Source organism: Mobula hypostoma, chromosome 5 (assembly GCF_963921235.1).
Source record: "Mobula hypostoma chromosome 5, sMobHyp1.1, whole genome shotgun sequence".
Taxonomy (NCBI): domain Eukaryota; kingdom Metazoa; phylum Chordata; class Chondrichthyes; order Myliobatiformes; family Myliobatidae; genus Mobula; species Mobula hypostoma.
In genome coordinates this window covers 190596114-190619420 of record NC_086101.1, presented here as the reverse complement: position 1 = coordinate 190619420, position 23307 = coordinate 190596114, and the positions used below count along the sequence as shown (strand labels likewise).

Below are 23307 nucleotides of genomic sequence, written 5' to 3'. Positions count from 1 at the left end.
TTACTGTATTTTAACAAATTATTGTTGTGTTCTTTTTGTGCTGCATCAAATCCAGAGTAACAATTATTTTGTTCTCCTTTTACAGTTGTGTACTGGAACTGACATTAAACAATCTTAAATCATCGACCCACCCACATTCTCTCTTATCCCATTTGCAGAAGATACAAAAGCCTGAAAGCCATGTTATCACCAGGCCCAAAGGCAGTTTTTATCACAATGTTTTCTGATTCTTGAACAGACCTCTTGTACAATAAGGTGGGTTTGGAACTTCACAACCTCACATTATGATTTTGCACTTTGTTATTTGCACTGCACTTTCTCTGTAATGTTTACACTTTATTCTACGTTGTCATTAACTCTGCCAAGCCCAGTTGCGAAAGGAGGAGGATTGACCATGGGGCTAGCAACCCCATCCCATAAAAACCCAGAGCTACAGAAATGCTAACAAAGATCTCATCCCAGGGATGGGAAGATGGCTACACCTGGGGACATCTTCAAAGACTGGCCTAGGACAGAGGACTCTGACAAGCAAGAGCATGAGATGAAGAGTCTTTGAAAGTGAGTTCATATGTTGCGGGAACAGTTCAGTGACGCGGCAATAATTGCCGACAACTCCCAGATTCTACCATTCCCTTGGAACTGGCACAGTAGCATAGTGGTTAGGGTAACACTTTACAGAGCCAGCGGGCTAGATTCGACTCCCACCACTGTCTGTAACGAGCTTTTAAGTTCTTCCCTTGACCATGTGCGTATTCTTTGGTTCCCTCCCACATTTCAAAGACATATGGGTTAGGGTTAGTGAGCTGTGGGCATGCTAGGTAGGCTGAGAGTGGGGTTGAGAGGGAAAATAAATCAGCCATGATGGAATGGCAGAGCAGACTTGATGGCTGGAAGGTCGAATTCTGCTCCTGTGTCTATGGTCTTACTTTAACGCCAGAAGTATGGCAACACTTGCAGGCAGCCCCCAGCACATCCCTGGACTGTGCTGATCATTGACATAAACGACATTTCACTGTGTGCTGCGATGTATATGCAGCAAATAAAAACCGATCTTTAATCTCCTGGACCTAAACCTGCAGCAACTGGGAAAGGGAAGGAAGGAGAGGGAAATCTTTTGACTTTCTTCACCTACCGCTTGCTGATATCGGACTCCACAGGTCAGCTTCTCCTTGTATCGCTTCGGCAAGAAGAAGAGCAGATAATGGAGAACAGGAAACACGGTAGAAGGGTTCACATCCTCTCCTTTCATTGGACCTGCAAAGGAAGCAAAATAACACAAACTGTCAAACACATACAACTAGAAGTGTGGCAAATGCTAACGCCTCTTCACTTCAATACCGGAATAATTTTAACAGTCTTGGATTACAAGCCTAATTTTGTGGAGCGTTTTGGAAAAAGCTCCCTTCTGGAAAATGCTAAACAAAAATTACACGTCAACTTAAAACACACAAAATGCTGGAGGAACTGAACTCGGGTCAGGCAGCATTTATGGAAATGAATTTGGATCTACAGAAGTGCCAGGAGGGAGATTAGTGTGCGGAAAGGGGAGAGTGGGGTGGGGGCAGGTAAAGGTGTGCTAGGAGGCAGGGTCCCGTTGAAAATGGTAGAAGCTGCAGAGAATGAGGTGCTGGATGCGGAGGCTCAGGTAGTAGTTGAAAATACCATCTTAAAAGTTCCTTCCCCCAGGCAGTTTGTCTGATCAACCATTCTAGTTAGAGACCCTCCACATCCCTCTATCTAAAGCTGTTTACATTGTAAACACATGATGGTACTTATGCACATTTTATTCCATATCCATAATTTAACCTATACAGGTTTCCCCCGCCAACCGAAGGTACAGCGTTCCTATGAAACGGTTCGTAAAGCGAAGAAGCAATTACTACTTATTTATATGGGAAAATTTTGTGAGCGTTCGCAGACCCAGAAATAACCTACCAAATCATGCCAAATAACACACAAAACCTAAAATAACAGTAACATATAGTAAAAGCAGGAATGATATGATAAATACACAGCCTATATAAAGTAGAAATACTTTTCCACAATCATTACTGAACTGTTCTCCATAGCGAAAATCTCACGCAAGCGCCGTCGGCAGAAAATCTCACGCAAGCGCTGTTGGCAAAAACACAACGCAAGTGCTCTCCAGTAATCTTTAAGCTATGAAGCTGCCAAATCATACCAAATAACACGTAAAATTACAGTCGATATAAAGCAGAAATAATGTATGTACAGTGTAGTATCACTTACCAGAATAGGGACAGCCCCCAGCACACTGATGATGGTGTGCTAGGTTGAGTCGGAGTTTGGGTGGTGCAGTGGCCCCCACCCTCCAGGCCGCCGAGAGATACATTGCCGTGAAGCATGCAGGGGTCCAGCGGTAGCCGGGAGGCACACAGCACATCTTTAAGGAAAAAGCCGAAACAAACATGCTAATTAATTAGGTGCCACCCGGCACGTAATTGTCAGTGCCAATTTCCAATTGTGTCGTCTCTGATCTGGGCCGACAATTACGTGTCGGCGGCACCTAATTAGTTAGCATGTTTATTTCCGCATTTTTTCTTAAAGGTGTGCTGACTGCCTCCCAGCTACCGTTGCATTCTCCGCGAATCGGTATCTGTCCATGGCCTGGGGGTTGGGGTGGTGGGACACTGGGGCGTCATCTCGTCATCGTCTGTTTCCATTAGAGCAGGCAGTTCATCTTCTCCTATGACTGCCTGCCTCGATGTCGAAGGTCGAGGTTCGTCGTCTGCTGTGGCTGATGTGGAAGGCTTGCTTGACTGCTGAGCCTCGCGCATTTTTCTATCACACAGTTCTTTGTAAGGACTCAAACCATCCTGCAAATATCCCCTAAACCAACGTACCCTTTCAAAATTAAAGTCAAACTTTATCATTACTCATTCGGTTTCGATTGTTATCCTTTTTTCTTCCAATTGCATAAGCTCTTCATCCATCAGTTCTTGGTCATGGGATGCCAAAACCTCTTCAACATCATGTTCGTCAGCTTCCACAAGCCAAACTCACGTTGTCCTTACTTCATTCACCACGATCAAAATGCTTAATTATGTCTAGTTTTACGCTAAGTGTAACACCCTTACGAGCTCTTTTAGGCTTTTCCGATACCTTAGAACTCATCTTGCAAACGGCTGCTCACAGGCACGTGTTAAAGCAATTCCGGCGAGAATCCGGGGGAGAGCGGCTGCTCGGAACGCGCGCTACTTTTTTTTCGTAACAGTGAAAACGCCTTCTGAAAGCGAAAACAGGGTACTAATGTAGGTCTTTCCTAACAGTGAGGTTTCGTAAAGCGAACATTCGAAAAGTGGGGGACACCTGTAACTTGATTTTATATCATCATTCTTATGCTGTATCATATGACATGGGCGATCATGGTCTATGATGACAATTGTTCTTGGCAAATTCTTCAGGTGCTTTGCCATTGCAACCTTCTGGGCAGTGTCTTTACAAAGCAGGAGACCCTAGCTATTATCAATACTCTTCAGAGACTGTCTGCCTGCTGTCGGTGGTTGCATAACCAGGACTTGTGATGTGCACCACCTGCTCCCATGGTTTCATGTGACCCTAAGCCGGTGCTACACCTTGCCCATGGGTGACCAGCAGGCGAGCAGAAGGAAGGAGGGCCTTAGACCTCCTTTGGTAGAGACACATCACCACCACGCCACCCAATTTTGTATGGAATTCGTTATAATTGCTGAATATTGTTTTTTTTTGGTTGCATGTCACGCCCTGAACAACAAACCACAGCAAGTTCCTAATACATGTAATTGTTTATGGTAAATAAGAGTTGACTTCTTGAAAATAGTGGAGAAGGCCTTGGTGGTATCAGTATTTTTATAGACACAAATCAGCAGATACCGTGATCTGGAGAGAAAACAAAAACTGCTCAAGGAACTCAGCATGTCAGGCATCATCTGCAGCGGCTGAAGGACATGCTGCTATCGGATTCTATGAACACTAATTTATTATTCCTTTTGTTAAAACATAGAACACCACAGCAAAGAACACACCCTTTGGCCCATGACCTTTTAACCTACTCTAAACTCAATCTAACCCTTCCCTCCCACATAACCCTCCATTTTTCAATCATCCACATCCCTATCTGAGATGTTTAAATGCCTCTTGTATCTGACTATCAGCACCTTTGGTAGCATGTTTCATGCACCCACCACTCTGTGTAAAAAAAAAACACCTCTGACATCCCCCCCCCCACTTCCCTCCAATCATTTTAAAAATATTGCCCCTCAAATTACCTATTTCCGCCTGGGAAAAAGTCTGGCTATGCACTTGATCTATGCCTGTTATCATCTTGTACACCTCTATCAAGTCACCATTCATCTTCCTTCATTCCAAAGAGAAAAACCATAGCTTGCTCAATCTCCCCTCACAAGACATGCTCTTCATTCCAGCAGCATCTGGGTAAATCTTTGCACCATCTCTAAAGCTTCCACCTCCTCCCTATAATGAGTCAAGTTTATTGTCATTTAACTATATACATGTACATAACATGTATAACCTTATAATGTATATAGAAACAAGGCAAGGTTTCTCCGAACCAGGGTGTTAGCCAATTCCTCCTGGGAAAACGTCTCTGGCTGTCCACTCAATCTATGCCTGTCATCATCATGTACACCTCTATCATCACCATTCATCTTCCTTCACTCCGAACAGAAAAGCCCTAGCTCACTCAGACTGTCCTCATAAGACATGCTCTCTCCATCCTAGTAAATCTCTGCACCCTCTCTAAAGCTTCTACATCCTTCTTATAATGAGGCAACCAGATCGGAACTCAATACTCCAGTATGTTATAGAGCTACAACATTACCTCACGGCTCTTGAACTCAATCTCCGACTAGTGAAGGTCAACACTCCACACACACAAAATCTGCTTCCCCACCTAGGTTTTTCTCCAGTCACCTTAACATTATGTCCCCATTATTTCTTTGCACTTTTTTTGTAAATTTATTGTAATCTTATTTCTGCAGTACAACAAACTTCACGACATATAACTCAGTGATCAACTGATTCTGATGGTCGATGTTTTGGGTGGAGATACTACAGAGCTTTGATGAGTGACTTCGTTCTCACCAGGAAGCTGTTCTGAAGTAACCAATTTGATGTGGGTTTGGAGTCCCGTAACCAAAGTGGGCACAAAGACAGTTTTCCAAACAGACAACCGACCTGGTGACTTTTGTCAGGAATGAAACATGCGTGGGATCCGAACTTGTGCTCTATGATACAACTTGAAAGGTGATGGTTAGAAATGAGACTCGATGCTCACCATTTTGTTTTGAATAACCTTGTACTCTACCTGTTAGGAAACTGACCAGCAGTCCCACGATAACTACGGTGGCTGCATTGAACCCACTGTACCATAAATACGAGAGAGAGTAGAACTTCTTCAGGCCTGTGGGACTGTAGAACAGAAGACAATTTACACAAGGTAGTGGAAGACACAGACAAGAATCTTCTAAGATCATTCAGAATTGAACTGTTAAAGATGAACTCCTGACCTCACCACCTAACCTTGTTGTAGCTCTTGCACCTGATTGTCTACCATTTATTTATTGGGATACAGCATGGAATAGGCCCTTCCAGCCCTTTGTGCTGCACCGTCCAACAATCCCGATTTAATCGTAGCCTAATCACAGGACCATTTACAATGACCAATTAACCCCTACCAACTGGTATGTCTTTGGACTGTGGGAGGAAACCGGAGCAGCTGGAGGAAACCCACACGGTCACAGGAAGAACATATAAACTCCTTACAGACTATGCTGGGAATTGAACCCAAGTCACCTGTACTGTAAAGAATACGGCTGGTATTTTCCTGCTGCATTCTCTTACTGTTTTTCCATTGTACAAATAAACTAATCTTTAATCTTCTGGACCTACACTGAGTGGACCTGTAAGTGATTTGGAAAGGGAAGAAAGGAGAGGGAAATCCTTGTTACCACGAGTTTCCTCCACAGCTGTTTGTGTCAAGGAATTCCACAGACTATCAACCCTCTGGCTGAAGGGATGTCCTCCAAGGGTGCTCTGATTTCCTTCCACATTGCAAAGGTGTACAGACTAGTAGGTTAATTGGTTTCGTGGGTGTAACTGGGCAGCGTGGGTTCATTGGGCCAGAAGAGCCAGTTACCATGCTGCATCCCTAAATCAGAGTTCCCAACCGTTTTTTACGCCATGGAGCAATGCCATTAAGCAAGGAGTCTGTGGAGCCCAGGTTGGGAACACCTGCTCTAAGTAAAGGCTGCGAAATTCACTGCCCTGTTGGATCTCACACTTACCCTGCACTCACTGCCAGCGTTGTATTGGCCATTGAAATGGCAGTGGATGTCATAGAGATGGTGACATTTTGGACACTGGTAGTGTTTATGAATGAGGACTGTGTTGATTTGAAAACAAAGCTGCCGATTCCGATCCAAAATGCCATTATCAGGCCAACCACCAAGCCCAAGATCGCACCCTGCACGTAGAGAAAGATCAGCAAAGATGACCATTGTGGAGGAATTATACATCATTGCAATTACAAGATTACACTTTACTTAAAAACTGTCCCAATTGTCATTAGACTGAAGGACATGTTAGGTTACTCGTTGCCAGAGGCCTATGGTGGCTGAGTCTTTGGGTGGATTTAAGGCTCTTAGCAGGTCAAGCTAAGCTGGAAAAGAATAAAGACCCAGAAGGTTTTGGGCCGAGACCCTTCATCAGGTTTAGACCTGAAACATCCACTCTTTAAAAATGGGGTTAAAAAACATTTGTGGAATAGTTTCTTGCCCACCCATCAGGAACACTATCTCGTTATTCATCTTTTGTACTGTTTAAGTAATTTTTATTGTAACTTGGTGATTTTGATGTCCTGCACTGTACTGCTGTCGCAAAAAAGTGAATTTCATGACATAAGTCAATGAGAATAAACCCGATTCTGATTAGCCATGATTGAATGGTGGGGCAGACTCAATGGGCCATGTGGCCTAACTCTGTTCCTACATTATGATTACTTGGAGTTAGTTTTTTCACCAGAGTAAAATTACAGAGGCCTAAAGGGGGGAGGACATTAGATTTCTTCCCTAAATGTATTACTGAACCAGATGGTCTCAAGTGACGATTCAGGAGTTTCACCAATTTTTGTTCTTTATTGTCTTACTTCAAACAAATTCTTGCTCTTGACCAGTACTGCGGGATTTGAAATCCTGATAATTCAGTGACTGGTCCACTTAATTATCCACAGTAATATCGCAGAGGCGGTCATTCAGGTCATCAAAAACAATCTGTTCTGCTGGTCTTCTTCTCCGCAATCCTTGCAAATCTGGTTCCTTTTTCAATAAATCTGTTTCCACCATACTCTTTTAAGTCACTAACATCTTGCATAACATCCTATCATTCTCCAGGACTTAGCACATCAGATCATTAAACAATTTAACCCTTAACACAGTGACTACTGGAAATACTCAGCACATCAGACAGTGACTCTTAAAGCGATCATCTTTTTCAGGTTGACTGAATCCTGATGAAAAGTCTCCCAATAGCATAGCAGTTAATGTAATGCTTTACTGTGCCAGTGACAGGTGTTCAATTCCATCTGATGTCTATAAAGAGGTTGTACATTCTCCCTGTGACTGCGTGGGTTTCCTCTTGATGCTCTGGTTTCTTCCCACATTCCAACGACGTATCGTTTAGGGCAGGGGCTCCCAATCTGGTATTCACGGGCCCCTTAATGGCAATATTTTCTCCAAGCAGTGCGCGCGCGCACACACACACACACATTCTTTTGCTACTAGCGCACAAAAGAATTTAAACTGCGCTCAAGATGTTGTCGCCCTCTACCTCGTTGAGTATATTTCACCATCGTACACATTCGCATTTCCTTTTCCGGTGTCTGATGCGGACGGTGTTGACAACATGGAGTTCGTGATGATTTGTCTGCAGATTTTACAACTGGCTTATTTATACTGTTCTTATTGAAGAAATTATTCAGTGCACACATGTTGTTGTCACTGGGCAAAAAAATTCCACAGCACAAGATTTTTGTGCACACTGGTCATTACAAATAAGAGGGAACATTGCTTAATGGTATTGGTCCATGACCTAAAAAAGGTTGGGAATCCCGGGTTAGGGTTCGTGAGCCTTGGACATGCTTTATTGGTGCTGCAAGCATGGCGACACTTGCAGGCTGCCCCAGCGCACCCAAACGACACATGCTGCGATGGACACGTGACAAATAAAGCAAATCTTCTTCCTTACAAGAAACTTCATATGGTGTCATTTGGAGCAATAAGCAACCTGCTGGAGGATCTGAGATCTGCTCCCCCTGTCATCTCTCACTTTCAGCCCTGCTGCAGAGCTTTGAACCAGGACATCAATCATTCCTGCGCCACAGACGCTGCTCGATTCCCCAGTAGATCATCTGTTGCTTCTCTCAACTTTCTTTACTCTAAGGCAGGGGTTCCCAACCTGGGGTCCACAGACCCCCCTCGGTTAATGGCATAAAAAAGTGGGAATCCCTGCTCTATTGGTACAACATGAATGAGGCGGTACATGATTCTGAAGACTTTGGTTAATACCTTTACACTACTAGATTAGCTGACGAACTGACACCTTATAAAATCCTGCAAAAACAAAGAAACTCACCATAGAATTAGCCATGGGGAAGAACATTCCCAGGCAGAAGGTGCCAAGTAAGGGGCCGCCAATCATTCCAAATATGCTCAAAGCTGCCTGAGGTTGAAGAAGGAGATGCGCATTAAAAGAAGCTAAGCATTGGGAAAACATGGAAATAATGTAAAAGAGAGGGCTTTCAAACAATACCTGCAGCACTGAGCCCATCAGCGATGCGATATATGACATTCCAAGGCAGAGTATTCCATAACCAAAGGCTGGAAAGACAGAGGAGAATGAACTGTAAGTGGCAAATAAAATAGGCCACCAGCAAAAAGAGTTAAGATGAGATTCTTATCAAGATTGGCTTTATATTTTTATTTGGAGATTCAGCACAGTAACAGGCTCTTCGGGCCCAATGAGCACACACAACCTAATTACACCCACATGGCCGTCTAATCCGTAGGTTTTGGAATGTGGATAGAAACCGGAGCACAGGAAAGGAAACCCACATGGGGAGAACACACCAATTCCTCCTTACAGGCAGTGGTGGAACTGAATCTGTGTCACTGGCACCGTAACAGTGTTACTCTAACTACTCTGTTACCACGCCACCCTTGTTAGTCACGCGTGCTTCAAAACAGACAGCAAGATATGTCGCTTGCATTGGGGATGTGCTCGAGGGGCAGCCCACAAGGGCCACCACGCCTCCAGCACCAACACAGCATGCCCTCGAATCACTAACCCAATCCCGAATGTCCTAGGAATGTGGGAGCATCTGGAAGAATCCCCGCAGTTATGGGGAAGTATGTACAGCCTCCTTACAGACCGCGGTGGAAGTTGAACCCCGATCTCGCTGTAATGCACCGTGCTAACTGCCATGCTATCACACTGCAGGTATAGTAGGAATAAAACATCCCCCTCCCCCAGGGAGTTTGAGAAAACTGCAAAGTTGCCCGATAAGCATGAAAGAGGGACAAGAGGCTGCAGATATCGGAAACCTGGAACAACAAACAAAATGCAGGAGAAGCTCCACAGGTCGAATTAGAAACATTTCAGATGTTGAAAGGCATAGACAGAGTGGATGTGGCAAAGTTGTTTCCCATGATGGGGGAGTCTAGTACGAGAGGGCATGACTTAAGGATTGAAGGGCGTCCATTCAGAACAGAAATGCGAAGAAATGTTTTTAGTCAGAGGGTGGTGAATCTATGAAATTTGTTGCCACGGGCAGCAGTGGAGGCCAAGTCATTGGGTGTATTTAAGGCAGAGATTGATAGGTATCTGAGTAGCCAGGGCATCAAAGGTTATGGTGAGAAGGCGGGGGAGTGGGACTAAATGGGAGAATGGATCAGCTCATGATAAAATGGCAGAGCAGACTCGATGGGCCAAATGGCCGACTTCTGCTCCTTTGTCTTATGGTCTTATGGTCTAGGTCAAGAGGCACCTGTTGAATTGTGGACATTTCAAGATTCTTTATGGGCAGAATGTGAAGACAGAAGATAGGATATAGAAGCTGGCAAGTAGAAGAGGGGGAGTGATGACACAGGGAGCAGACGTGATTGGTGGATCAAGGGTGGGTGAAGAACATCGGGCAGATAGAGTCAGACAGAGGAGGAAGAGGAGTGTTGATAGGAGACAGAGGAAGGAGAATGGTAACTGGCGGTAGACAATAAAAGGAAGGGAGAGTGAATGTGGTGACTGCTGCTGGAGGGTGACAGGCAGAAACAATTCCCATTATCTCCTTCCTTCTTCCACCAGTAACTCAGCACCTCTAAATTCTAACATAAACATAGTACAGTATGGCACAGCAGCATGGTAGCGTAGTGGTTAGCGAAATGCTTTACAGCACCAGAGATCGGGGTTCAACGCCCGCCACTGTCTGTAAGGAGTTTGTATGTTCTCCCTGTGACTGCGTGGGTTTCCTCCGGTTGTTCCAGTTTCCTCCCCACGTTCTTAAGATGTACAGGTTGTGTGCATGCTATGTTGGTGCTAGATGTGTGGTGACCCCTGCAGGCCGTCCCCAGCACATTCTGGGACTGTGTTAATCAGTGACACAAGCAGCACATTTCACTGTATGTTGTGTCGGTGTACCTGTGACAAATAAAGGTAATCTTTAAAAATCTTCCTCCTATCACCTCCCCTTACACAACAAGGCCCAAGGCACCACTGAGAAGCAGGCTAAAGGATTATGGACAGCAACTAGAAGGTGCAGTCATTTCTACTGTCTTACACGGAAAGATGCATGGTTTGGGTAGACAGGCAAGGTGGAAATTCCAGAGTGGAGGAATGTGTTTAAAAAAAAACCCTTGGTGCTGAAGGGGAACAAGAAAGGGATGCCAGTAGGGACACAGGGATAAGGTGCTTTAGGAAGGGATATTAAACCAAGGTCCTGTCTGATTGGCACAAAAGATCCCACACACTGGTGAAGCACAGGATGATTCTCCTCCTGCCATGCCTTTAGAATTACCCATAATCGTCGTTACAGAGTGTAAATAGGCTGCCAGATTTCAAGTGGTATCAATAAGATTGAAAAAAGTGTAGAGAAAATTTACTAACATGTTGCTGGAATGTGGGGGCCTGGGTTTCAAGATTCAAAATTCAAGATTCAAAAAACTTTATTGTCATTCTAACCATACATCAGCTCTGCAGGGCAGAATGAGACAGCGTTTCTCAGGGGCAGTGCAATCATAACATAACAAACGCAACACTAAATAACAAACATAACAATAAATAGTAAAACACAACAGCCACATGTCAGTTAAAATCAGTTATAAGTGTCCAGTGCAAGTTAAAAGTGTCCAAAGCAGAGTGAGGTAGAGCAGCTATTTAGCAGTCTGACTGCCTGTGGGAGGAAGCTGTTTAGTAGCCTTGTGGTTTTAGTTTTGATGCTCCTGTAACATTTGCCTGATGGCAGAAGAACAAACAGCTCATGGAGAGGGTGTGAGGGGTCTTTAATAATGTACCGTGTCTTCTGGAGGCATCGACTCTGAAAGAGGTCTTGGACAGAAGGTAGGGAGACCCCAATAACCTTCTCTGCTCCCCTAACCACCCTCTGCAAGGCTTTTTGTCGACAGCACTGCAGCTGGAGTACCAGGTTGTGATGCAAAAGGTCAGCACACTCTCAACCACGCCTCTGTAGAATGTAGTTAAGATGTTAGTGGGGAGTGATGCTTTTTTAAGCTTCCTCAGAAAGTGCAATCTCTGCTGGGCCCGTTTCACAATCCCAGTGGTGTTCCTGGACCAGGTGAGATTGTCCGAGATCTGCACCCCAAGGAACTTGATGTTTTAGGGAAAGGTGGAATAGGTTAGGACGTTATTCCCTGGAAAGTAGGAGAATGAGGGGAGATCTGATAGAGGGATACAAAATGATGAGGGTTATAGATATAAGCAGGCTTTGTCCATACAGGTTGGGTGAGGCTCGAACTAGAGGTCATGGGTTCAGGGCAAAGGGTGAAGTATTGAAGTGAAACATGAGGGGGAACTTCTTCACTCAGAGGGATGAGTGTGGAATGAGATGAAGTGGTCAGAAGCGGGGTCAATTTCAACATTTAAGAGAAGTTTGAATAAGTACATGGACGGGACAGGTATGGAGGGATATGGTCTGGATGAAGAGCCTATTTCTGGGCTGTATGACTAAATGAAGTTTTAGATACCTCTCATGCCTCCAGTTAAATATTGCCCAGTACAGCATATTAGGTTATTTCACCCCAAACGCTCTTTACGAAGGTTGCTATGTTCAGGACTTCATAAACCAAAAAACCAAAAAGCAATAATTTTGAAAAATAACTAAGTCTTTTCTATCTCTTAAGACTCTTGTGTGCATTTCTAATCTGTCGCTTGGTGCTTTCAAGATTTAACAGAGAGATGAGGGGCATTACCACTGCTGTTGCTCAGTTGCATTCCAAAATAGGATTAATTTGCATGAAAAGAAATATATCACGAGGTTGAGGTAAATTAAAAATTAATTAAACCAGATTTAGCGATCAAATACTTTAAGCAGCACAACATGAAAGAGGTTGAAGAACCAAGTGTACACATTTCCCCAAGTCCTGACTGTTGAGTGGACCAAAGTTCAAAGTAAGTTTATTAACAAAGTACACACATCACCATTTACTACCCTAAAGTTAATTTTCTTGCAGGCATTCACAGTTAATTCAAAGGCACACAACAGAATCAATGAAAAGCTGCACAGAACGAAATGGACAAACAACCAATGTGCAAAAAGTAACAAACTGTGCAAATACAGAAAGAAAAACAGAAAACAAATAAATAAATAAGCAATAAATATCAAATACAAGCAAAAATAGAGTGCAACATGCAATTTGGTGTGTAAAATTAGCAAATGACAATCCCTGTTGCCCTCATTTCAACTTTTCTGGATTTTGTTCACCCATCAAGCCCATGTGCTCATGAAGCTGGCCAAATATCACCATCATGATTATAATTCTCATCCTGCCTTTAGCCACAGAATCGAGGTATCCAATCCCCAAATCTGGCCTCTTATTCATTCATTGATAAACCACTGGCAGACAAAATCCTAATCCCTGGAATTCTTTCTCCAAACCCCTTTTACTTACAGATACTACAGAAAACTGTGCGTTTTCGGGGTGCTATGGTAGCGCAGAGATCAGTGTAGCACTATTACAGCTCGGTGCATCAGAGTTCAGATTTCAATCCCAGCACCTTTTGTAAGGAGTTTGCATGTTTCTCCCTGCGAACACGTGCCTTTGCTCTGGGTGCTCCAGTTCCTTTATACATTTCAAAGACATACTGGTTAGATCATTATAAGTTGCCCTGTGTTTAGGCTAGGGTTAACAGGAAGGTAGCTAGGCAGTGTGGCTCATTGAACCAGAAGGGCCTGTTCTGTATCTCTAAATTTTAAGTAACTGGGAACTATAGACCAACTATTGATCTGCTCCAACATTATTCTAACCCTTCCTTCTCTCATAGCCTTCAATCCTCCTTTAATCCATGTGCTGATCTAAGAGTCTCTCAAATGTCCCTAATGTATCTGCCTCTACCACCACCCCTGGCAGCACGTTTCACACACCCACCATTCTCTGTGTTTAAAAGAAAATCTCTCTCTGACATCCCCCCCCCCACCCCCATACTTTCCTCTGAACACCTTAAAGTTAAGCCCTGGTAAAATATCTCTGGCTCGCCATACTCTCTCTGCCTTTTATCATTAGTGCAGGGTTAGGGTTAGTAAGTTGAGGGCATGCTAAGTTGGCATCAGAAGCATGGCAATAACACTCATAGGATGACCCCAGCACATCCTCCATCTGTGTTGGTCATTAACATGAACAATGTATTTTACTGTATGTTTCAATATACGTGGGACAAATAAAACTAATCTTAAATCTTGTACACTTCTATTCTGTCACTTTTCCAAAGAGTTCTAGCAAGCTCAACCAATCCTTTTAAGAACTACTCTCTAATCCCGGTATCAAAGTTCCTCCTGCACCCTCTCTAAAGTTTTCACATCCCTCTTATAATGAGGCGACCAGAACAGAACACCCAATTTTGATACGTGGTGTTTCGGCGAGGTTATCTTCCAGCAGTACTTACCGAGACCCTTGGATATGAGTGTGGCTCGTTGCTCAGACATGTTTGGGTAGTGAGGTTTAATAAGGTCAGCCATGGTCACAGCAGCCAGTGAACTGAACGCAGATGATATAGTGCTGAGGGAACAGGCAATAACTCATCATTAGGGAGAGCCTTTAATAACATAGCCAATACTAGAGATTCTGCAGATGCTGCAAATCCAGAGCAATACATACAAATTCCTGGAGGAGCTTGGGTCAGGCAGCATCTAAGGAAAGTCAATATGTTGAGCCAAAATATGAAGGTATACCATGCACTTTACTGAATTAAACTGCACTTGCCCTTCCTCAGCCGGAGTTCTTTATAACCTTCTGTCAATGACAACACCTATTTTAATGTTATCTGCAAAGTTGTCATAGACACAAGAGATTCTGCAGATGTTGGAAATCCAGAGAAACAGGCACAAAATGCAGGAGAAACTCAACAGGTCAGACAACATCTATGGAGAAAAATAAAGTGTCCTGATGACGAGTCTCGGCACAAAACATCGACTGTTTATTCCCCTCCACAGACTGCTGCCTGACCTGCTGAGTTCCTCTAGCACCTTGTGTGTGTTGCTCTGGATTTCCACCATCTGCAGAACTTCGTGCAGGGTGGAAGTGTGACAGGGTAATGCCATATTCATTCATAGGAAGGGGAGACACTAGCAAAATTTAACCAAGCCAAATTGTGGATGAACTTAAGTTAAGGGGCTGCGGGGAAGGGGAGGAGTGGAGCTACTCAGTGGCCACTTTATTAGGTACACCTGTACACCTGCTCATTCATGCAAATATCTAATAAGCCAATCATGTGGAGGCAACTCAATGCATAAAGCATGCAGACATGGTCAAGAGGTTCAGTTGTTGTTCAGATCAAACATCAAAATGGGGAAGAAATATGATCTAAATGTCTTTGACCGTGAAATGATTGTTAGTGGTTGAGTATGTCAGAAACTGATAATCTCCTGAGAACTGATAATCACACACCACAGTCTCTAGAGGAGGGGTTCCCAACCCAGGGTCCATGCATCTGTCGGTCAATGGTACAGTCCATGGCAAAAAAACAGTTAGGAACCCCTGCTTTTAGAGTTTACAGAGAAGGACATGAAAAGCAAAACACATCTACTGAGCGGTAGTTCTGAGGGTGAAAAAGCCTTGTTAATGAGAGATCAGAGGTAACACTAACTTAACTAACTATGTGTTACAACAGTGGTGTGTATCTCTGAACGCACAACACATTGAACACTAAAGTGGATGGGCTACAGCAACAGAAGACCACAAACATGCAATCAGTCAACATGTTATTAGGTACAGGAGGTATTGAATAAAGCAGTCACTGAGTGTACACTGTATGTAGCAGAAGGTAGTTTTCACTCCCTGAAGGTTACTTGTGATAAGTTTTTAACAACAATCCATCATTGTCATTGCTGGTGAGTATTTTGGAGTTATGTGAATAGAGCAGATATTAACTCCAGCAAGAACCAGTCTTCAGTTCTTATTGAAAATTACAAGCAGGAAATAGAAGTTAAAAGCACATCTTTGGAAATAAACAGGGTGGTCCATAGATTAAGAGAGATGGTTTGCAAAACAGCTGACATATGCATCAGCTACACTTTAAGACAATGCGGTTGTGTTAATTGGCCAACATCAAACCAGAGAACATGTCCAAGTTATTTGCACCGTTATGACTTGGGTTCAAGCTGGCAGACCAGACAGATATTGTCACTTAGTAAACAAACATTGTTACAGGTATAAGCAATCAAGTTTTTGTTTACTCAGGATATTTGTGTATTCGAAGACAGTCCTGACAACATTAATTTTGGGTGTTTGGCTGTGTCTTCAGAAGCTTTTAGATACTGTGTCAATTAGTTTGTCCCAAAACCCGTGTTTGAACAATCAGGGGTCTCCCATGAGATGTATGAAATTCAAAGGAAGCCCAAGATACAGCAGTGAACAAAGTCATTGTAATCATTGAAATTGTATTTAATCACCTGCTGTTACCTTTGATCTTAAGGTTATAAAAATGTGATGAACTTTTGGATATGTGAAACTCTACCACGTGTGTCTCCATAAAAATGACTGCTTGTTGTCTTAAAGACTTCTATATCAACGGCTTCAGTGTCTCTCCAGCTACTTCATTCACAGTCACAACAGTTATGGACACTGTTTCTTCCCTTTTCCTTCCCGGTCCCGATGAAGGGTCTCAGTCTGAAACGTCGACAGTTTATTCCCCTCCATCGATATTGCCTGACCTGCTGAGTTCCTCCAGCATTTTGTGTGCTCAATATTTCCAGCATCAGCAGAATCTCTTGAGTTTATTACAGGTGGTTTGTTGTTCCAAATTAGTCAGTTCTCAACAGCATCTCCTCAGAAAGAATTTCCAGCCCCAGACAACTTGGGCTTAGAATCAGGAGTTCACTGTTTTCTCAGCTTCTTGTCAGGACGGACAGACACAATGTATGCAATAAAATCAAGGACAAATGATAAAAATGCGAAGGTTGATGATTTCGGTCTGGGTCACACTATCTGCCGACTCTGGTATTTCAGTAACACTAGCAACAATTCACAAAAAGAGAGCAAATTCAGAAATCAGAGGTGCAAAGGGACTTAAGAGACCACATGCAGGATTCCCTAAAGGTTAACTTGCAGGTTGAATCGGTGGTAACGACAGCAAATGCAATGTTAACATTCATTTTGAAAGGACTAGAATATAAGAGCAAGGATGTAATGCTGAGGCTTGGAAAAATATTAGTCAAACTACACTTTGGAGTACTGTGAGCAGTTTTGCATCCCTTATTTTAACAGTACTTCCAGTAAGATGGAGGCATGTTTGATCACAAAGGCTCTTACAGGGTCAACCAAAGGTGTCACTTTTCCTGTGATCGCAAGACCCTGTTGAACATTGTTAACGTGGAATCCTGCAAGTCCGATTCTCTGATTTGTTGGCGGACGCCGGGGCAGCTGCGTGCCCTCATTCATAGCAAGGATTAGGCATCAAGTGGTGGAGTTGTCTGTATACAGCCGTCCAGGAGAGAGTAATTGGAGTCGGTACGCTCCACTGAAGGCAGTGCGACGCGGTGTCCAAGATGGTGCGGTGCTGCCTCTCCAGTGTTTACTGAGCAGAAGACATATTGTGTTCAACTGCAGACTGCTGCAACATTCATGGACTCCAGGACTATATTTATTTGTGTAACTGTTGGTACTGTGTTTTGCACCTTGGCCCCAGAAAAATGCCATTTAGTTTGGCTGTATTCATGTATGGTTGAATGACAATTAAACTTGAACTTGAAAGGATGTACTGGCATTGGAGAGTGTACAGAGGAGATTCACAAGAATGATCTCGGGAATGAAAAGGTTAATGTATGAGGAGTATTTGATGGTTCTGGACCTGTACTCACTGGAGTTTAGAAGAAAGAGGAGAGATCTCATTGAAACCTATCGAATAATGAAAAGCCTAGACAGAGATGGAGAGAATACTTCCAATGGTAGGAGAGTCTAGGAGCAGAGGGTACAGACTCAGAATAGAAGGACATCCATTTAGAACAGGGATGGGTAGGAAAATCTGTGGAATTCACTGACATGTATGGCTGTGGATGCAAGGTCATTGGGTATACTTAAAACAGAGGCTGATAGGTTCTTGCAACACACATAAAAGCTGCTGGTGAACGCAGCAAGCCAGGCAGCATCTCTAGGAAGAGGTACAGTCAACGTTTCGGGCCGAGACCCTTCGTCAGGACTAACTGAAAGAAGAGCTAGTAAGAGATTTGAAAATGAGAGGGAGAGGGGGAGATCCGAAATGATAGGAGAAGACAGGAGGGGGAGGGATGGAGCCAAGAGCTGACACGTTCCAAGAAAGGATATTGGGTTCTTGATTAGTTAGGTTTTCAAAAGTTATGGGGAGAAGTCAGAAGAATTGAGGTTGAGAGGGATAATACACCAGCCATGATGAAATGGTGGAGAGTACTCAAAGTGGCCTAAATGTGCTCCTGTGTCTTATGGTCTTATAAACACTTAACTTTGCTAATATCCAAGTACCTGAGTGCTCCGCTGAACAAGCAGGCGATGAAGAGTCCTGGTAAACCAGGATAATCCTGAAGCACGTCCATGACGAAATATAGAACCATCTGAAATTGTACAAGAATTAACATCAATCGATTCGGTTAAATAGGCACCGATATACAGAAAACAAAAATCACAGTCTTGCCCAGCCTCTCATCCGTTGCTGAAGGCCCCTGTTTGAGTAGCTCTCTTGCCTTAACCATCTGCTGGAAGAATGCAGCAGATCAAATGGCACCTGTGGGAGAAAGGAAATATCGACATTTCAGGTCGAATCCAGTCTCTTCTACGAGGGCTCTCTCTACATTTCTGGCTGCCTCGGACACCTCTCCCACCACCCCCACGCCCAATCTCATTAAAATTACATCCTCTCATACAAGCCATTTTTGCCCTGGGAGAAAAAAAACTGGCTATCCACTTTAATTATGCACCTTATCATCTTCTACATCTTACCTCTCGTCTTCCTTCACGCCCCAGCTCACCCAACCTATCCTAATACGACATGCTTTCCAAACCAGGCAGCATCCTGGTAAACCTCCTCTGCACCCTCTCTAAAGCTTCCACATCCTTCCTGAAATGAGGCAACCAGAATTGAACGCAATATTCCAAGTGTGGTACAAACAGAGTCTTACAGACGACAACACTACCTCAGCTCAATCCCCTGACTAATGAAGGCCAGGGCACCATCCGCCATTGAAGGTGGAGCTTAGGAGGGTTAATGGTGCCTAACGGCGACTCCTTTGCGTGCATCTTCGGAAACAGTTCTATTTCCATCTTTAATATCTTTATTTTTCCCTTTCTGGGTTCTTTTGAAGACCTGACCTGGAGTTACACGCTGACTATGGTGCTTTGCAGAAAGGGGACCTGCTCTCGGAGTTCCATAACTGGCCGTTGTTCAGCACGCAAAGGCTCGGCCTAAGAGTCCGTCTTGAATTCGAAAGCCTAGGATCTTGGGGCTCTGGAGACGGGCAGATCGAGGGTCGGTGTCTCAACAGGAGACCCGTGTGTCATCGGGGGAGTCGGGATATCTGCCCTGTGCCAGGAGACCCGGGATCTTTGCGATCTTCAGGCACAGAGCTCAAAAAGAGCAACGTAACGATCTTTTAACATCGTAAATCAATGAGTTGTTTGCTATATCTCCCCACTCACTGGGAAAATGAGGGAGAGAGAAAACCTGTGGTATGTCAAATACCGGGTGAAACACAAAGTCTTTGGGATAACTGCAAGTCTGTGCCTTTACTGTTGCTTGGTCACGCTTGGGTGCTCGGTGGTGGGTGCCAATGCTTTTTGTTGCTGGTGGTGGAGGGGGGGATTGTTACTCGCTGCCGCTCACACGTAGGGGGGAGCTGGGGTTCTAACATTTAACTGTCATTCATTCTTTGGGGCACTCCTCTGTTTTCATGGATGGTGGCGAAGAAAAAGCATTTCAGGATGTACATTGTATACATTTCTCTGACATTAAATTGTACCTTTGAACCTTTGACTTCTTACAAACCTTATCAACTTGTGTTGCAACTTTGAGGGATCTATGAATGAGGATCCCAAGATCCCTCTGCCATCCCATCCACAGTGCTAAGAATCCTGCCATTAACCCTGTCCTCTACCGTAAACTTCTGTACGAAGTTCTCCAGATGTGCTTAGATCATGAAAGGCAGCTGTTGGATTAGGGTGTAGAATTGTTATTTTTCTAATATTTTCCTTGTAGTTTAACTTTCTTACGCTTGCTTATAATTTACATTATAAATTATCACCTATACAGGCATAATTGTTCAGTAAATTTTCTACCCATTGCAGGATAGCTGATTTATTATTTTCTGGAAGCTTCACAGACATTCTACAACAGGTGTCCCACGAGCTGAATCTAGCTATTTTATGGGTAAGGTGTAAGGTGCTCCTTTCCTCTGCTAGCCTGCAGGTCACCCTTGGGTAAGGTGTAGCACCAGCTTAGCCACCACCACCCCCACCGCCCCCCCCCCCCATCAGAGCAAAGTGAAGCTACAGGAGCAGATGGTGGATGGTCGTGCTGATAATGGCTGCGGTCACTGTTCTTGTAAAGACACTGCCCAGAAGGCAGCAACGGAAACCACTTCTGTAGAAAAATTTGGTCATTAAGACCATGATCGCCTACATCATGGGCTGACCGGAAGTGCACTGAAAGCGGTAAGCGTAAAGGAGTTGGGTGCTTACTTTTCTGGTTAACAACGGATGGTGCAATCCAGGTCATATTACGATTGAGGAATCTGTTTGTAGATCGGATATTGAACTTTTTGCTGTTGGACCCCGGCCATATTCCACCGAGATACAACACTGGGCGTCACGGGAGGTCGTTCCTGCCTGTGGCCATCAAACTTCGCAGCTCCTCCTGTGGAGGGTCAGACACCCTGAGCCAATAGGCTGGTCCTGGACTTATTTCCATCTGGCATAGTTTGCATTTTGTTGTTTGATTGTTTGTGGTTTTTGTATTGTTATATTTACGCTCTATTCTTGGTTGTTGCGGCTGTAACGAAACCCAATTTCCCTCGGGATCAATAAAGTATATCTATCTATCAATCATACGATGCTACACATAATGATGATGCTATCACTGGAATGCTGTTATCTCTTGCCTGAATATGAGACAAACACAACTATTTTGCCTTTTCATTTTCGCTTTACTCTTGGCTTCTGAAGAACATCTGGATTAACATCACCCGAGTCAACACAGCTATAGCAATGCAAGGCTTTTTCTCTTTGAGATAATCTGGTTTACAGAGAGGCAGCTGTGATACCTGATCAGGGGTGCTGACATAACCCTGCTGCAGCGGACTGTTTTCTCCATAGCGAGCATACATGACCAGGCCCATCAGACACCCCATGGCCAGGACTATCTGTTGGCATGGGAACACTGCATAGCACGACCTACCAAGGGATGGGGGGGGGGGGCCCCCAGAACAATCAAAGGCAGCAAGAGATTAGCAGCGAAGAGAGAAATCACCCTACACATTCCAAGTTCATTTATAATAAATCCCCTTGTTTTGTGTTTAAAGATTTCTCTCTGTAACACACATAAACCAAAGGGTGATACCACCCCCAAAAGCCGGAGCTTGAATCCACGAGGAGCCCATTAGACAGAGGCATTCTTCAGTGGCCACACCAGTCACTGAGTGTTGTCACTCTGTGAGAAGAGGACTGCTGAGGTCAAGGACTCCACTCATCTCTCCCCTCACCACAATCCAAAGCACCTTACTTTCCTCAAAGTACTCACAGTTGGCAACTATCGCCAACGTGACAACTGACTCACTCAGAGGTACCGCATGGTAACACGTCCTTCCAGCCCAATGAGCCTGTGCTGTCCAACCACACCCATGTGACCTACTAACCCACTAACCTGCATGTCTTTGGAATCTGGGAGGAAACTGAAGCACGTGGGGGAAACCCACGTGGCCTCTGGAGAATGAATACACAAACTCCTTCCAGATGGGGTGGGAATCGAACCCGGGACACAGGCTACCGTGCACCCTCATTACGCCCAGAATCCTCTGAGGCTCGCCCATGATTTTTTAATTTCATTTTATACAGAGATATAGCACGGTAACAGGCCCTTCTGGCCCAATGAGCACGCACTGCCCAAGTACACCCATGATCAATTAACCTGCTAACTCATACATCCTTGGAAAGTGCGAGGAAACCAGCAGCACAGCAGCATAGTGATCAGCGTAATGCTTTACAGAGCTGACAATCCGGCTTCAACTGGCCACTGTCTATTGGGAGTTTGTATGTTCGCCTCATGGGTTTCCTCCAGGTGCTCCAGTTTCCTCCCACATTCCAAAGACATATGGGTTAGGGTTAGAAAGTTCTGGATGTGCTACTTTGGTGCCTGAAGCATGGTGACATTTGCGGGCTGCCCCCAGCTCATCCTCGGACTGTGTTGGTCATTGACACAAAAGACACTTTTCACTCTGTTTCCTACTCTTCGGATCTTTAAATCACGTGGAATTAATAAAAAAAAATAATAAGTTCAAATGATTCTGTTGTTGCACTGGCTGGCGACCCAGACTGGCTTAGTACATTAACTTACAGTTTCGCCTGCACCTCGGAGCGCGAGCTGAGGTACCGCTGAACCTGGGCCTGGTTCACTCCGTACAGCGCCAGCATCATGAACACGCCGCCGAAGGCCAGCGTCCAGAAGGTGTGGCGCTCAAAAGGGTCAGGGTTTAGGCTGCAGAAGGCAAGGACAATAATTACTTCAGTGAACAGCACAAAGCAACTCTTACTGCCCACTGGGGGGATTTTCTGCAAGGTGGAACACAATAGGTAAATTCCACGGTCAACAGAATGATGCAGAACAAACTCAAAATGCTGGACCAATTCAGCAGTCAAGCAGCATCTCTAAAGAGGAATAAACAACATCTCAACAAATTGTACACCTCCCTCTCATCGCCACCCCCTCCCTCGGGACCTGGCCTCTCCAGTCTCTCCTCTTAACTGAAACATATCACTCCATCCCCTTCCCCAACCTTCTTTCTTCCTCCCCTTCCTTTCCAGTCCTGATGAAGGGGTTCAGCCCAAATCGTCAACTCCATATCTCTCCATTGATGCTGTCTGAACTGCCCAGCTACTCCAGTACATTGTGTGTGCTCCACAAGATTTCCAGCATCTGCAGAACCTCGTTTAGAATTGTTGGATTTTTTTTTTAAATATACAAAATGGGTTGGCATTACTCTCCAGAAGGTTATGCACAATTTTTGCACCATTCAGCTCTTTCGCTTGTTGTTGCGCTAACTGTTGTCACATATACAGATTGTACGAAACTCTGTGAGCTACTTGCGAACAAGGAATTTTACTGAACTCTGGTGTACAGGCCCTCCATCTGCCAATCACTTGCCACCATCTTCCAACGCCACACCACATTCACCTCCTCTATTGTCATTCACCTCCCCTCAGTCCATCAATCACCTCAGAATCCTTTTGCTACTCCCTTTCTCTTAGTACCGACCTTTGCCCCTCTCCACTCTCAACCCCAATGCAGGGTTTCACCCCCAAGCATCACAAATCATTTCCTCCCGCACGTGCT

General features: G+C 44.4%; 1 protein-coding gene across 4 annotated transcripts in view; it reads right to left on the bottom strand.

Moving 5' to 3' along the window:
• slc5a6a (solute carrier family 5 member 6a) overlaps nt 1-23307 on the bottom strand; it is a 75469-nt gene that overhangs the window by 8924 nt on the left and 43238 nt on the right. For all 4 annotated transcript variants that reach the window (XM_063049588.1, XM_063049587.1, XM_063049589.1 and 1 more), the window contains 9 exons: nt 22312-22452; nt 21023-21152; nt 18234-18322; nt 14185-14297; nt 8827-8894; nt 8650-8736; nt 6306-6484; nt 5327-5430; nt 1133-1254 (listed from right to left, as the gene is read on the bottom strand). In XM_063049588.1, coding sequence (XP_062905658.1) covers nt 1133-1254; nt 5327-5430; nt 6306-6484; nt 8650-8736; nt 8827-8894; nt 14185-14297; nt 18234-18322; nt 21023-21152; nt 22312-22452 — 1033 coding nt within the window. The remainder of the gene's footprint in view (nt 1-1132; nt 1255-5326; nt 5431-6305; nt 6485-8649; nt 8737-8826; nt 8895-14184; nt 14298-18233; nt 18323-21022; nt 21153-22311; nt 22453-23307) is intronic.